The sequence below is a fragment of the Carassius carassius genome, chromosome 41, assembly GCF_963082965.1.
Source record: "Carassius carassius chromosome 41, fCarCar2.1, whole genome shotgun sequence".
Classification (NCBI taxonomy): Eukaryota; Metazoa; Chordata; class Actinopteri; order Cypriniformes; family Cyprinidae; genus Carassius; species Carassius carassius.
In genome coordinates, this window is record NC_081795.1 from 11013415 (window position 1) to 11030367 (window position 16953).

Sequence of the window (16953 nt, forward strand, 5' to 3'; positions counted from 1 at the left end):
TGAGGCGCAGTTGTTGTGGATATACTTGAGGGAGTAACATTCCAGCATAAGGTTTGGTTCAGAGCTAAATGATGAAAAATAAAAGATTGCAATGAGTTTACAATGAGAGTTAAGATGTGGGTTTTCATCACTGCCTCCCTCATAAAAATCACAAAATGCTCTCACTTTGGGTTTAGGCTGAAATTTAGTTGTTCACATTTTTTTTTCCTGTGCTACTCCACAACACTGCATTTTGTTTAGCGACTAATAACAAACATTTTCTGTTTGAGAAACTATTTCACAGGTTGTCAACCTGAGGCTAGCAAGAAATGCCATTAAGTTTGTAATCTTTAGTTTAAAACATCCCAGACTTGTCAAATTGCCTCAAAAAGGCATTTAACACTTGATGTTAAAACGCTTACTCTGTGGTAACCCTAATACTTGTTTGCCATCTAGTGGCCACTTTGGGACCTTTTTATGGAAAATGCTTTACGAACACTAAAACAAGCACAGAAATTATATATAGACATTTAATTGTCAATTGAAGTACAGAGAATCAGTATCTGAGTATCTTGTGACATAAGCAGTCCGTGTCATGTTATGCTTCCATTGTTTTCAGTTCGTAACTTCCTGCCTCTACTCCATGTCAATGTCACAGAGGGCCGGTGGTGGCTCTCTCTTGACCCAGGGTAGAGGGGCGGGGACATAAGGGTCATAGGTCCAGTGCGGAAACACCCTCTTATACAGGTTCATCAGCACCGTGTCCTGAGAGCGCATCTGACTGTCAAATACACACTTCATGTGGCCGTGAGTACCTGCGAAAGCACACAGACACAAGTGAGTCATAACATACTTTGAGACCGTGGTACAGAACATTCCACATTTTTAAAGAATGTACTTTTTCCTTTTTCTCCCATAATTTAAAACTAGACCAGCTAGTACATTCTGTTACAATAATTCAAAGTCCTAATAAAAGTCTGTATAGTTTCTGCCCAATCAAGGTTTAAACTAAAAAATATTATTTATGAACAATACTGATTAATTTTGTATTTATGTTTTTACTTTTACTGCCATATCAGCATGTATGGCTATTTTTATGGCAAGATAAATGTATTTGAAAACAAATCAATATATTTCAGATTTTTATTTTATTTCTGATAATAATTATTTTATAATTAATAATAAAATTACTAAACTACTACTACTACTACTGCTATTATTAACATTAATAAGCTTAATTAAATACAGCAAATTATTTTGTCATTATTTGTACAAAAAAAAATATGACAAATGACAATTTATTATTAAACTTAATTTTAATAATATTATTTCATCGTTGTGGATTACTAATAACAATACATTAATAATAATAACAACAATAATGAATGTTGAATATGGATTAAAATCTTTGAGCTGTCTTACTTCTAAAAACACTAGTAAATGTTAAGTTCATTAAATGTTTTTCTCCATAATTAATATTTTGTTTTTACCTAATGCTTCCTTGATGTGTCCTCTTCGTCCCCATTTTGTACGTAGTTCTACTGGCTTAAACCACAGAATATCATCTGCAAGAGAAATTCTTTGTGTTAGACTCAATCATTGTTAGCATTCTACACACACGCACACACGCACACATGCACACGCGCACACACACTCGCACACACCTAAAGGTAAACAGGAAATGACTAATGCCTTCCTTCCCACCTCTGTTAAAGAACATGTAACGGACCACAGCAGAGCGCCGGTTGATTTTGAAAGGGTGTCCGCTCAGCACGATTCTCTTCAACACCACACGCCGAGGATCACAGCTCAAAAGAGTACCTGTGGCCACCAGGTCCTGCATACCTGTGGTAAAGAGAAAAAGAAAAATATGTACCACATGCTGTACTGGTGAAGGCAGTTCTCTTTTTGATTTCAAATCTTTTGTACGATTCTCCCCACCGTTATCTCTCTGTTTGAAGACCAGAACGCCGGTGGTAGGGAAGGTAATGGGGGCATAGACAGACATCACTGTAGGAGCATCAGAACGCAGAAACCGCTCCATCTTGTGTTTATCAGCTGGAAACAGAAAAAAAAGATTTAATATCACTAAAGGCATTTATTGGGACTTAAACCTGTCAGATACATCATGTGAACAGAGGATAAAAGGATAGTTCACCCAAAAATAAAAATCTTGTTACTCTGAGCCTGAAACATGACACACATTCAAACACAAATCAACCATAGCCCTGGACTTGACAATCCTATAAAGAAAGACCTTTAAATATGAAGAATGTGATGATCTCTATAGGCTGTTATTACCAGAAGTGTGCTGTGAAAAGATGGCTGAAGCTCTGAAGCGTCTGAAACCGCACTGAAACACCAGGTCTTCTTTAGACTTAATCGGTTCTGTGTTGCTCGGGTGCTGCCGCACCAACATATGCATCACTGACATCTGCAGAAAACAGACAGTTATCTCAATCCTGACTACAATTACTAGTGAAAGAATGCATTTAAACGGAGTACTTCAAAACTGAAACATTGCTAGCAAATTTAAACCTTTGGGAAATTTTAACATTATATTATTTATTAGTAATCAGTTATAAAAAAAAATTCTCTTCAAGAATCCTCTAAGCTGTAAGTACCTTCTGTTCATGTGGTAGCAGCGACACCAGAACTAATGGTTTGCCGGTTTGGAAGCTCTCCATTACTGAGGGAGGAACGTCCAAAATATGAAGCGTCACATACCAGCCTACCTGCAGTAATAAAAGGTGTATACAGTCAAACACCAATGTTTCTGGGACAAAGCCTAAATGTCTGTTACATTTGTGAGAACTTTCTAACCAACACTCTTTTCACCCCCCCACCAAACAAACCATTGCTCCCTCCTCCTCGTTAGCGGCATCTGCTTGTATTCGGCGACGCATGCGCTCAAAGTTCTGGAACTGATAGATGCGCGAGTAATCGGGAGGCAGATTCTCCAGGGGGTCCCACGGGGAGGAACGGAAACTCTTCAGACCTCTGAACTTCTGGAACCTGGACACACACAACAGAGTAATGAGCAGAGTAGGAACCTTGCGTTTGCTAATAGTTCAATTAGTTTTTTTTAAGAAATTGATACTTTATTTAGCAAGGATACTTTAAATTGATCAAAAGTGACAGTAAAGACACTTATAATGTTACAAAAGGTTTGCAGCACAAGACTGATAAGAAATGTTTCATGTGCATCAAATCAGCATATTAGAATTATTTCTTAAGGATCATTTTGACACTGAAGAATGGAGTAATGACTGCTTGAAATTCAAGAAAAAAGTTATATTCAATTGCATTCATACTTAACAATATTACGGTTTAATATTTTTGATCAAACAAATGTAGCTTTGGTGGGCGTAAAAAAAAAAAAAAAACTTGAAAAACTGACCCCAAACTTTTGAATGGTAATGTAGTGCCATATTTAGGGATAAACAATATAGTTGGGAGTCATTTTTATTTTTTATTATTCATCACATCAACCGATACTCGTTATTTGATCATGTGCACTTATTTAAACTATTTGTAACATTAAGATCCCCTTTAACATCATCTAATACTCATTTTATCTACACTATTTATGCTTATATTTAATAACAGCAGAAATCCATTTCATAGTAAACATTAAAATATTGTGATATATTAATTAAATATTATTTTTTTCATTTATTTTAACCAAATAGTACTGAATTTTAATACGGGCCATAACGTGAAAATATCTAAAAAAATTATTGGTAATGGCAAATTGTAATATCTGCTCACCTCTAAATGACATTACTGTATGGTACAGTAAATCTCATTTATAACAAATGTTTGAGTTCCGCAAATAAAATAAGATGATTAAAATTTTTGTGTGAACTTTCCTTTAGGGCTGTGCGATATGGACAAAAAAAACCTATCAAGATTTTTTTTATCAATTTTGTGACACACAAAGACATGCTTTACAGTCTTATTTGAAACATTTTCAAAAGAAAACCATTGAGAGCTTTATCAAAAAGTTTCTAGAACAGACATAGGTCAAAATAATCACTAAGATGTCAAACAAAATGTCTAGACATATGGCAAAAAAATAAATAAATATAAAATCTGTCCAGGGTTTTTTTTTTTTTTTTGCCATGCATTGGTCATAGAGCTCATTGTAGTGCTGCCTCGTGTTGAAATATATTTATAAATATAAATCCGCTCGCACGCAGATTTCCTTTGCTCTCGTGTAGGGCTGCAACTAACGATTATTTTGATAATCGATTAATCTGTCGATTATTTTTACGATTAATCGATTAATCGGTTTATGTGCTTATATTTTAGTTTTTTCCATTTTCCCCCAAGTAAATTATTAATAAATGGTCTTTATCCTTCAGCATAGATTTTTAAGAGATTTTAACCATTTTGCATTGTCATATCCTCATTAAAAATATACCTGGAGTTGTTTTACTGTGTTAGTAATCCTTTGTCGAACTCTTCTGCAATCAGAACACTGACCCATACTCTAGCAAATTTCACAAGGAGATATCAAATGTTTTCACCATGGCAGTCCTTAGAGCTCCTAAAGTAGTTTAACATCCCGGACAAAGCTTATTAAGGAATCTTTCAGAACATATTTTCACGAAGAATAAGGATAAAACAGAATAAAATTGCAGTGAATTGTATTTTATTATTTACTGGAAAACAGCTTTATAGCTTTTGCTGTGAAATTGTAAACAATCCTTCGAAAAAAGTGCCAATGGCATGAAACCTGAATGGAACTCACAATTTAAAGTAAAATCCATCAGAAGGTTGTCCAGAAAAAAAATTGGACACACACAAAAACCCTGCTGTGTGAAAAAGAGCAGTGAATACTTAGAAAAAAAGTGTATTTCAAATATCTTTAAACATTTATCTCTCTCATTCAGTCATAATTAGGCTGCACGACTGAATTTTGAACTGGTAAACGACAAACTGATCACAGAACATGTTTGTAAAGCTTTAAATGTTAACTGTTAAAAAGCAATGTTATCAGCTTTTACGACTAAACATTTGCAAACAACATTGTACTGGAGAATCTGCACAAATGAAAGTCTTAGGGGCCGTTCACATATCGTGCCTAAAAACGCGTGGAAAACGCTAGGCGCGCCACTTTCTCCTCCTTTCCAAAGCGCTCGTGCAGTTGCGCCCCTGAGGCGTCTGCCTTTGATAAGCAACCATGACGTGCTCTCTCCTTGAAGACGCGGAAATTTCAGCAAAGGATAAATGGATTTGCAGCTCAAAAAATCGCTTGCAGTAGCTCTGCTACTAAATTTATTTCGAAATGGAAATCCATATACAACTATGATCAGCTGTTCCTTTCATCTTGACTGAGCTTTTAACGTTGTTACGGGAAAGGATGAAGCTGATTGGTTAGTTCTTGTCACATGACCCGCGGTGCGCTTGCTGCATTCTGAAAAGTTGAAATGTTTTAACTCGATGCGGTGTTGGAAATAACGAACTTGAGCGCGCAAAAGACGCGATATGTGAACGTCCCCTTAAACAGTTCCGTAGTGCAGAGTTTACAGGTTACTCTTCTTTTTTGAAGGCTCAAAGTAATACTCCCACATCCTGCTGAATGCTGCAGAGACGCTGTTCGGGAAGCACGTGACAAAACGAGGCCAGCTATTGGCTATTCGCTACTTCTCCTGTTGTACTGGCTGAGTAAAACCTCCGGTTGCTCATTACTGCCACACTTTGGTCACCGCAGATTTGAAATATGCACGAAATGAGCCGCTTACGGCAAATAAAAGTTATTTAGCAACGAATCGATGACTAAATTAGTTGACAACTATTTTAATAATCGATTTTAATCGATTAAATCGATTCGTTGTTTCAGCTCTACTCTAGTGTAGTCAAAAGACCCGGTACTTCGGTACCAAGTCAGTACTAAAAAAATTTAAATGTGACGGTACCAGATTTCTTTAAGTACCGGTAGTACCGAGGTCCCGTTCAAACCCGGTTCAGCGCTATGATTTCCGCGAAGCAAAAAACGAGGACGGAATCTCAAAATCCAGTCATGAAAATTAAACTTACATTTTAATATGGACAGTCATGGAATTTGTCAAAGTTAGCATAAATTAATAAAATCAAATCTCCATATGGACCAGTATCTGTAAGTTAAGCCGCAAAAGTTGTTTGAAATATGAATCCGTGTTCTGCGCGTCTCTGTGTGAATTAATGAATGGCAGAGACGTGCGGGTTTGTTTACTACATAGACTGAAGCACATGGCGCTTGCATTAATTTCAGCATCTGAGCTTCAGAGTTCTCTCTCCATCAAGTGATCTGAACTTTTCAGTTCATCTCAATGGACGCACAGCGCACCTGTATTTGATGCTCTGTAAACTCTTTGTGAAGGCGCACGACTCACCGTCACTTTACTGATAACACTGTTTCTCACACATGCAAAGAGAGAGAGAGAGAGCGAGAGTCTTACCACGCTGAATCGACACGCTATATGTAAACTATTCTTTGTTGTCTTCTCCTGTCAAAATAATAGAGTTCATTTAGAATTATTCATATTCATTTTCGAACAAGCAGAAGACTTACCGGTTTCTCCGGTAGTGGGCGGAGCTAATGCGCAAATGGCAATTTCATTGGCTGGCGCTGATCTCTTACTGTCCCTGTTTTGATTTCAGCAAATCAGTTTGACCGAACGCAGACAACGTGATTAATATTCATGAACCCAGCAGCTCATCAATTCATAGTGCATTGTATATACATTAGTATGATAGTAGAATTAGTAGTAGTATTATCTTTTAATAATAATTAATATGATCTATTACTATTTTTTTACAGAAACCCTCAATGACCAAAAACATCTTAAGCATCACCACCAGTCTTAAGTTCAGTTAAAATTACATATGCAATCATTAGGCCTAAAAGTTAATTTTTACATAAAGGCATTGTGCTAGAAATATTACTATTATTTAGTAAAATGTATGTGATACTGCTACTACTGTTGAAAAAATTTATAAAACTTTATTTTTTAAAGAAATAAATCACAATATTTCTTCCATGTTTTCATTTTAATAGCAAATCCAAAAATAAAATGTGTTTAAATTTCATAAATTAAAAGACAAATTAAATTTGGGTGAAACTTGTTTACTGTTTTTCATAATTATATAACTTGTAGAAAAACTTTAAACACAATTGTAAATAAGTATAAAGAATGGCATTGGTTTTACTTTTAGTGATAAAAAGTTATTATTTTTTTAATTAGCATATTTTTGTGTTTTGCTTTGGTACCGAAATTGGTACCGAGAACCGTGGATTTTCACTGGTATCGAATACCGAATACTGAAATTTTGGTACCGTGACAACACTACTTTGCTCGGTTACAAAACCAGACACGCGTGCTCAGATACACGCTGCCCTCATCCGGAGAGAGTGCGCGCACTTAAAACATGTCTCCTCTCGCTCAACCTGTGTCTTGTGCACTCACAACTCTCTCTATGCTAGATATTCAATCTTTTCGAACCTTTCTATTTCTAATCTTTTCTGTTCACCTCATTTACCGCATGCAATGTGAACGTTCTGATTCGTTAACATGGGCTCGAAAAAAATATGCATCACACACAGTGTGTGTGAACCTGGAGTTAGGCATATGCCCAGTCTGTTCCTTTTCTCGCACTCCACTTAGGTGCGCTGCATTCCGATTGGTTGGGATAGCATGCTGCGGGAGGTCGGAGCCGCGGAAAATCGTGCTACAAAGCAATTTAGAAATCGTGCACGCTCAAATCGTGATTTTATTACAATTTCGATTAATAGCACAGCCCTACTTTGCTTAATTTCAAACAGGTACATGGCTGGAATGGTCCTGGATCTTACCGTGTCTTGGCTGGGACGTCTAGCGGAGTGTCGACTTCATCAGGGAACATCTCATTAGCACGTGCCTCTCTGTATCTCCTCAGCCCCTCTCCTTCCTCGGCCTCGTCCATGCCTTCATCATAACTTTGCTCGGCTCCGGTGTGTCCGGTGGAACTGATCTCCTCTTCTTCTTCTTCTTCGTCATCATCTCCTTCAGAAGCGCATTCAGACCCAGCGTCCTTAGAGAGGAAGAAAAGCATGTAAAAACATTACTCTAGACATACATCCAGAGTCTAGCAAACCCAAACAAAAGATGCCATTTCTTTGAAGTCCACTAAAAAGACAGCCGAGTGACTGAGATGGGGAAAAGGACAAGACATACCACTGGGGTGCATCAACCCCCCTGTGGGGTCAACCTGTAGAACAATCGCAGGTGCAGTAATAAAAATAATCTCTGTAATCATCTGTAGTACCACTTCCCTATTGTTAACATCTTGCATAAAAAAGTCTCCTTTGGTGCGCCCCAGGACTTCAAACGCATGCTAATTATGATTAAAGAAAATAAATGGACCAGAGCTTCCACACATCTCAAGCTTCCCCTTGTTCTTTCAAGCCCAGCTGGTATAAATAAATGACCGCCCCCCTCCGTGAGTCTCGACAGGAAGTTCTGTCCAAAGAGCAGGAAGACAGAAGGCTTCTCTCGAGACTCCCTCTCCAAACACTATTGTTGCGTGGAGATGCCTGGCACTAAGGCCAAGCAGCAGACATTGAGAAAACAAACAGTGCCTCTACACCAGAGCGCAGAGTCACGTATGCACTGTTCCGCCCGCGCCGTGCCATGCCCACCCCTCCATCTCATCCTTCTGATTTTATTTAGACATTCAATCATTATCGGGCAGTTAGATGCACTTGGGTTTAACCCACTTTTGCCAAGCTCGCTCCTGATTGGTCAATTCTGCTGTCGGCTCGCAAGCTGCCATAGCAACAAACATAAATAAAACCTGCTTTCTTCTCAAGGAGGTGGTGTAATTGTTCATATAGAATAAAAAGATACCAACAATCAGACATGCGACCAGCTAAGAAAAAAAAAAAAACAATGAAAACATGCCACCCCCCCATCCCATGACTACATAATAATAATAATAACAAAATAAAAAAAATTCACCTCCAATTTATGCATTAATTTGAATCATGCATATCAGGACAAAAAAAAAGTCTGAAAATCTGTTTTAGTATAAAAAAATAAAATAAAATCACATCCCTCATATATACACACATGCTTGTTTACAGTTGCAGTGTGATTTATTTTTGCTGACCACCAATAATAGCTTCCTGTTTCCAGGTATATGGTTATGGCAGAGGAAACGCTTTTCTTAAGGAAATGCTTCATCAAAAACACGGGACTGGCCTGTGTCAAAATAACAAAAACTCACCTGAGATTCATTATCACCATCCATTTCATCCTCCATCATTCCATCTTCATTATCATCATCATCATCATCCCAGCTGTCACTGTCATTATCATCCTCCTCCTGCTCAGCATCATCGATGATCCATGAGGCCTGGTAGTCAGAGGTCCCCTTTGGTACCTTCATCACTCTCCTTTTCTTTCTTGCCTCTAAATAATAAACGAATAGGTCACATCAACAGTAAGCTAAATATCAGTATTGTCCATCAAGAGAATCTTAGAGTTTCAACAAACTTATATCAGTTAGTTACGAAGACAATATTTATAATTTTCATTTAAAGTTTATCATCCGATATTTATATTTTAGTTCAATTAACAAAATGTTTTCAATAGTTTTAATAAACAATAATACACCTGGTGTGAACAGGGTAGTACCTTCTGCCTCCTCCAGCTCTGCTTCTGTGGGCCACGTCTGCTCCCCATCCATGGGGTCCACTTCTGCCTCCGCCTGCAGGCTCTCCCTCTTCTCAGGGTCTGCTTTCATCAACACCCGAACGTCCCCTTTCACATTTCCATCACCACCATCCTATAGAACACGTACAAGGAAAAACTTTGATTTTTAAGAGTTGTATGGAACAGGATCTTAGAGCAACGAGTTTTCACTGTAGGATTTTATTCAGTGTTTCTCAAACATATATATCAAATTTAAATTAATTATAAAAGTGTGATTTCTAGACCTGAAACACTCATGTAAATACCATAGGCATTTTTATAATGAATCTAAAATATCTCATCGGGTAGAAATTGTGAACAAATCACTTTTTAACATAATGATTATTAATTCTTCACACCAGTAATAATTAACATTTCTAATTAATTGTTAACCCAATAATTAAGGGGACTAGTATTATTAAGGGCATCATTAAGCTTTCATTATAAGGAGGCAGTGGGCTTCAAATATTGTTGTAGCCTTGGAATCAAAAAGTTAGAGAACCACTGCTTTTATCGCTTGCTGCGCCTGTTTGGATATAGTGCTGAACTTGGAATTAATGAAACGTGAATAAATGCATAAACAAATTGCACATAGATAAATCACAAATCATCTTACATGAAATGATGAACTAATAATTACAATAAATTTTTATAATATCTCTCAAATAAAAAAACATAGCCTCTAACCGTCATCGCTACATCTCGTCCTGGCTTCACCGGGCGAGGAGCTGCTGTCACTATGGGTAGAGGATCTGCAGGAGCATCGATCTGGCTGAGCTGAAAGTCTCCATGACCTGTGATATGCACCAGTCTGTTGACTTGCAGAGGACAGCCTCGAATATATCCTGACACACTGAGGGCCCCTAACCCTGTGGCTAAGCCCCCTGTCCCATCCTGGCTGGTGTTCGGTAGATATGTGGCTCTCTGAGCCAGCAGGTGTGAGCGGCGAGAGCGGAAGCCCAGCCGTCTCTGTTTCTGTGCTGACAGGTGCCTCAGCAATAACATGGCATCCACAGGACTGTCCACAGGGAAGAGACGCGGTTCTGGGAAATGAGACTCTACCAAACGGGAGAGCGATCTCCGAGACTCAGTGCGTTTCTTCACCGCTAGATCAGCCACTCCCTGACACACCAGTGCTGCCGTGCAAAGAGAAAGAAGAATTGATTCTGGTTGGCCGATTGTGACATTCTATTAAAAATCTGTGCATAATGACGGCTAAACTCTAGAAACAATCTTACCATGACTTGGCAAGCCCTGGGTAAAGAGACAGGACAGGCAGTAGTCTCCATAGCTGTCCCAACCTTCAGTGGACTCCAAGACAAACACCAAACTGTCTGCAATCTTTGCCACATCCAGGAGTGAATGCAAGTCAGCTGGAATGAGTCAAAACTAGATTTTTACAGCCTTTAATCATAGCCCCAAAAAGTATGTACCTTCTTAAGCCACACTTGAAAGATAGAGAAAAATATAACACTGATATCTGTACAAAAAATGTATAGATATCTATACTACTTTGCTTAAATTAAAGCAACGATTTAAAACTAAATGTATCTTTATATTTGCTAAAGACTACATCAAACAGTGTTATTAAACTATAACAAGACAACAACAAATGTGATCTAAATTTAAATATAGGGGAAACAAGCATGAACAATTAGGAGAGGACTGAACAATATCGACTGAAACCATCAAATGAAATATTAATAAAAAATCTCTAGTATCAGCTGATACTATTAGTACCAAATAGTGCATATATATTTTATATATATATTTTTTATATATATATATATATATATATATATATATAGTGGATTCCTAAACAAGCACATTTTCAGGCAAATCATTTCACAAAAATGTTAGTAAGTTCATACTTCTACTGTTCAAAATTTGGAGGGCAATAATAATTTTCATTAAATTGATCAAAAGTGTCAGTAAGGACTTTTATAACGTTATAAAGATTCCCATTTCAAATAAATGCTGATCTTTTTTAATTTCCTATTCATCAAAGAATCCCGTGCAGCGCAAGTGTTTTCTACATTGATAAGAATAAGAAATGTTTCTATAGCACCCAATAAGCATATTAGAATGATTTCTGTAGGATCACGTGGCACTGAAGACTGAAGTAAAAGCAGTATAGTGTCAGATGTTAGAAATTCCACCGTGCATCATTAGCATTTATTTACCTGTGTCTGGCCTGTAGAAAATGAATCTCTGTTTAAAGCGGGGGAGAACAAGACCGAAACTGTCCTTTGCCCCAGTGACTCCTTGATCTTTATGCACGACACCACCAACTCCTTCACCTCTCAGTATTTTTGTGACGGCTCCAGCATCCACTCCTGCATGAAGGGCTATGACTACAACCAGATGAGGGGGTCCATCCCTGCTGCCCAGCCTCCTTTTCTCTGTCAGCACCTGCCATCGTCATCAACACCCAAAAGGCGATGAGTAAGTCAGCTAATGACCAGTCTGTAAACCATGTAAAAGACTTTAAAGTATACTTTACCAAGTCTTTTTTGTTGCGCCGCAGCTGGTTGGCTTTGTTCCTGCGGTCCACTTTCCTGATCTCTCTTCTCTGTCTCTTGGTGAGAGCCATGACAGCAACCCTACCTTAAATTTATTAGGAGTCATGTTTACCTTGTTGCACTTTTCATTAATACACAAATACACTTCATAATGATTATGGCACAGATTTGGTCAGCACATCACATGATTTTTCTAAGCATGAATAGAGTCTACATGAGCCACTCGTAGGAGAAAAAAAAACTTAAACCAGACTAAGATGGTTTGCTGGGTTTTTTTTAGAGGCTTTGGCACTTCTGAGCTGCTCGGACTGAGAGACCAGTTTAATTTAGTTAAGACCATCAAGCATCTTAGGCTGACAAAAGCTGTTTTTGTCAGCAGGGGTAAAGTATGCACTGCATGCATAGAAAAACTTCAATATTAAGTCTCACTGATCACCTCTCGGGTCTTTAAACACGTGTTCAGTAAGACAGGCACTGCCCACTTGACGGATCGCTCGTGTGTAACATTAACGTTATTTATTTATAAACTCGTCAGACATACCTTTGTTCTCCCGTCCGATCTCGCCTTTAGTTCGGTGTTTTCCATGCTTGTGCAGTTTGTTTTTCTGCTTATAAGCTCCAGGTCTGTGCGCCTGCTGCTGCTCGTCTCCTGCAGCCATTTTCTGTCATGTGCCGCACATGTAAACTTTAATGACGCCATATCCACGCGCCTGACTTTCCTTCTGCAGAATCGCCACTGAATAATAAAGTGCGCGCGTGCCACCTACTGTTGATCAGCCGCATCACCCCCCCCCCCCCTCCCATAAATACAAGAGACGCAGGGAGGTTAATCTTTCTTTATACAATTCACCAAAATTATTATTTTTAATCCCACAAATTTTGGAGGTGACGCCTATTTTTAGGACTACTAAGATTCTTAGCATTATAAAGTCATTTTTATAACAGTGCAATAATATGGTGGGAAAGCATTACTGTTTTTGTTTGTTAATATATGATTTATATTGTAAATTGCTTGTAAAGTATTGTTTGTATGCATTATGGTAGTATTTCAATGTATATTTTTTTTATTAGTATGAAATCTTTAAAAAAATTTAACGGGATATGTCTAGCTTTTTTATTTCTTAATAGACAAACATAGATGCACACGTTATTTCTGTAAGCTGTCAGAGCTGTGGTGCAGTGGGCAGTGCACAAGTTCATGCACATGCTGGTTTGAGTCCAGCATCCTGATCCCTTCTTTATTCTCATTCCATTACCCTAAAATAAAAGGCACAAAACCATGTAAAAAAAAAAAGACTGTGAGCTGGATTTTACAGTACATGTACATCCCTTTTTCTCAGGAAATCCTGGGAGGTATAAAGCGCACATTAATTTCTCATTACCATCTATTTAGGACAGCTTGTCTCATGTTTTTTTCTTTCTTTTTTTTTTTCTTGAGGAATTTCATTTCAGCATGGTTCCTGAATGATGCTCTTAAATTGTACAACCCGAATTCCGGAAAAGTTGGGACGTTTTTTAAATTTTAATAAAATGAAAACTAAAGGAATTTCAAATCACATGAGCCAATATTTTATTCACAATAGAACATAGATAACGTAGCAAATGTTTAAACTGAGAAATTTTACACTTTTATCCACTTAATTAGCTCATTTAAAATTTAATGCCTGCTACAGGTCTCAAAAAAGTTGGCACGGGGGCAACAAATGGCTAAAAAAGCAAGCAGTTTTGAAAAGATTCAGCTGGGAGAACATCTAGTGATTAATTAAGTTAATTGATATCAGGTCTGTAACATGATTAGCTATAAAAGCTTTGTCTTAGAGAAGCAGAGTCTCTCAGAAGTAAAGATGGGCAGAGGCTCTCCAATCTGTGAAAGACTGCGTAAAGAAATTGTGGAAAACTTTAAAAACAATGTTCCTCAACGTCAAATTGCAAAGGCTTTGCAAATCTCATCATCTACAGTGCATAACATCATCAAAAGATTCAGAGAAACTGGAGAAATCTCTGTGCGTAAGGGACAAGGCCGGACACCTTTATTGGATGCCCGTGGTCTTCGGGCTCTCAGACGACACTGCATCACTCATCGGCATGATTGTGTCAATGACATTACTAAATGGGCCCAGGAATACTTTCAGAAACCACTGTCGGTAAACACAATCCGCCGTGCCATCAGCAGATGCCAACTAAAGCTCTATCATGCAAAAAGGAAGCCATATGTGAACATGGTCCAGAAGCGCCGTCGTGTCCTGTGGGCCAAGGCTCATTTAAAATGGACTATTTCAAAGTGGAATAGTGTTTTATGGTCAGACGAGTCCAAATGTGACATTCTTGTTGGAAATCACGGACGCCGTGTCCTCCGGGCTAAAGAGGAGGGAGACCTTCCAGCATGTTATCAGCGTTCAGTTCAAAAGCCAGCATCTCTGATGGTATGGGGGTGCATAAGTGCATACGGTATGGGCAGCTTGCATGTTTTGGAAGGCTCTGTGAATGCAGAAAGGTATATAAAGGTTTTAGAGCAACATATGCTTCCCTCCAAACAACGTCTATTTCAGGGAAGGCCTTGTTTATTTCAGCAGGACAATGCAAAACCACATACTGCAGCTATAACAACAGCATGGCTTCGTCGTAGAAGAGTCCGGGTGCTAACCTGGACTGCCTGCAGTCCAGATCTTTCACCTATAGAGAACATTTGGCGCATCATTAAACGAAAAATGCGTCAAAGACGACCACGAACTCTTCAGCAGCTGGAAATCTATATAAGGCAAGAATGGGACCAAATTCCAACAGCAAAACTCCAGCAACTCATAGCCTCAATGCCCAGACGTCTTCAAACTGTTTTGAAAAGAAAAGGAGATGCTACACCATGGTAAACATGCCCCGTCCCAACTATTTTGAGACCTGTAGCAGAAATCAAAATTGAAATTAGCTCATTTTGTGCATAAAATTGTAAACTTTCTCAGTTTAAACATTTGCTGTGTTATCTATGTTCTATTGTGAATAAAATATTGGCTCATGTGATTTGAAAGTCTTTTAGTTTTCATTTTATTAAAATTTAAAAAACGTCCCAACTTTTCCGGAATTCGGGTTGTATTATTTTGTATAAATACCATAAAACAAGAAAACTAATTATGTGTCCTCGATTCATAGTCATAGCCATTTCAAAAACAGATTAATTTATATTGAGGAAATTATAAATCATTCCCAGCACACAAAAAAAAATAGATTTTCTCTAAACATATGACAAACACAGAGAGTTCATGTAGAGTGTAAGTGGGTTGTCAAATGGATCATTTAGGTTATAGAATTTCTTTGCTGTTTTATTTTTAAATTATAACACACCAGTGTCTCTATAATGACATCAACAGGATGAAGCATGGCTCTTTAAATCCCATTCATAAAAAAGGCTCCATAAGTCTCATAACCCTCTATTCGCCTGGATACAGTGACAGCATATCTGCGTTCTCATTGGCTGGCAGACATGGCTGATTCAGAACCAACCCAGAGCTCTAGTTCTCTGCTCCGTTCACCAATTGGTTGCTTGCAGGCTTGTTGACATCACTGTAATAATTTTGCCCAGGGATCAGCTTTAACCTCTTAGTGATCCATAACAATGATGATTACCAATATTAAGCAATACCAAGAATACCTACAGCTCTGTACATTTTTAGGTTCAAACTGTGGTGAAATGTATAGTGTATAAGCCTGAGATTATGCTTACAAAAGAGGCAAGCTGTAATCCTTTTCATTTGATTTTTATGACTTCTGCTCTGCTTGTCCTAGTTATCTTCAAGTCCATCTGTGTGAGTGCTGGTGGGTTTTCAAACTTCATACTTCAATCACACAGAAAAAAAATCATCAGGAAAATTTACATTTTTTGAGGAGACATCATCAGCAGCAGCATCATATGATGTTAGTTCTTTACAGCGTCAGTTTAGCATAAAGAGCCTCATAATCATCATAACTGGTAAATCTCCAAAACATATTTCCAAGATTCTAACATATGTTAAACTGATAACTTAATGTGATGCACTTTTAAAAAATGTATTACTCAAGAAATTCCAACAATCATAATGCTGAAATTGCTTTGCTGCAGCCACTTTTTTCAAGGAATCACGTTTCATTACATTTTCCTCTGATTTTATCTGTGTTTTACCTCTACATAACTGCTGCAATTAAAATGGCAATGGATTAGATTGGGATATCTTAATATTTCTTTAAAAAAATAATAATGCGTGTCCATGACAGAGCTTATGGCTTTCCTCCTAGTTTCAGGTAGCCCCAGTAAACAAAGTATTAAATACTGATAAAGTACATATTTATTTAAATAGCTGTTTATTATAGGGGGGTTAATGCTCTGTCTCTTGGGGCCGGTGGGAGTTTCCCACATTTGGAGGGAGGAACTCGTTCCAGGAAGCCGGACGAGAGGAGGAGGGCAGCGATGGTCCAATTCAACTTAGCGAATCGGTTCGCTTCATGAACCGGCTAAAAAAAAAAAAAAATTAGTCGCCATAACGATTTCGTGGTAAACTAAATTTTAGTAAAATGACACTTTTTAATCAGTATTTTTAGTTTCGTATTCATTACAGAATGCATGTTTGTTTTCTTTAATTAACTAAAATATCGACCGACGTAGCATTGCTATAGTAAAAAAATAAGCGAGAAGTTGCTTGAAAACCATATTAAAACGTACTGTATTTAAAAATATGTAACTTTACTACTAAAAGACCCAACATCTT

At 37.8% G+C, this 16953-nt stretch overlaps 1 protein-coding gene across 1 annotated transcript; it reads right to left on the bottom strand.

Moving 5' to 3' along the window:
• Nucleotides 1–554: 554 nt before the first annotated feature.
• LOC132122698 (pre-rRNA-processing protein TSR1 homolog) lies at nucleotides 555–12940 on the bottom strand. Its single transcript, XM_059533034.1, has 15 exons — nucleotides 12762–12940; nucleotides 12202–12305; nucleotides 11882–12110; nucleotides 10937–11071; nucleotides 10386–10834; nucleotides 9642–9792; nucleotides 9232–9416; nucleotides 7820–8037; nucleotides 2835–2994; nucleotides 2604–2714; nucleotides 2281–2413; nucleotides 1921–2037; nucleotides 1684–1824; nucleotides 1470–1544; nucleotides 555–794 (listed from the first exon to the last, which is right to left on the bottom strand). Exons 1-15 carry the CDS (start codon nucleotides 12877–12879, stop codon nucleotides 616–618), a joined length of 2505 nt encoding a protein of 834 aa, XP_059389017.1. The 5' UTR covers nucleotides 12880–12940; the 3' UTR covers nucleotides 555–615.
• Nucleotides 12941–16953: the final 4013 nt, after the last annotated feature.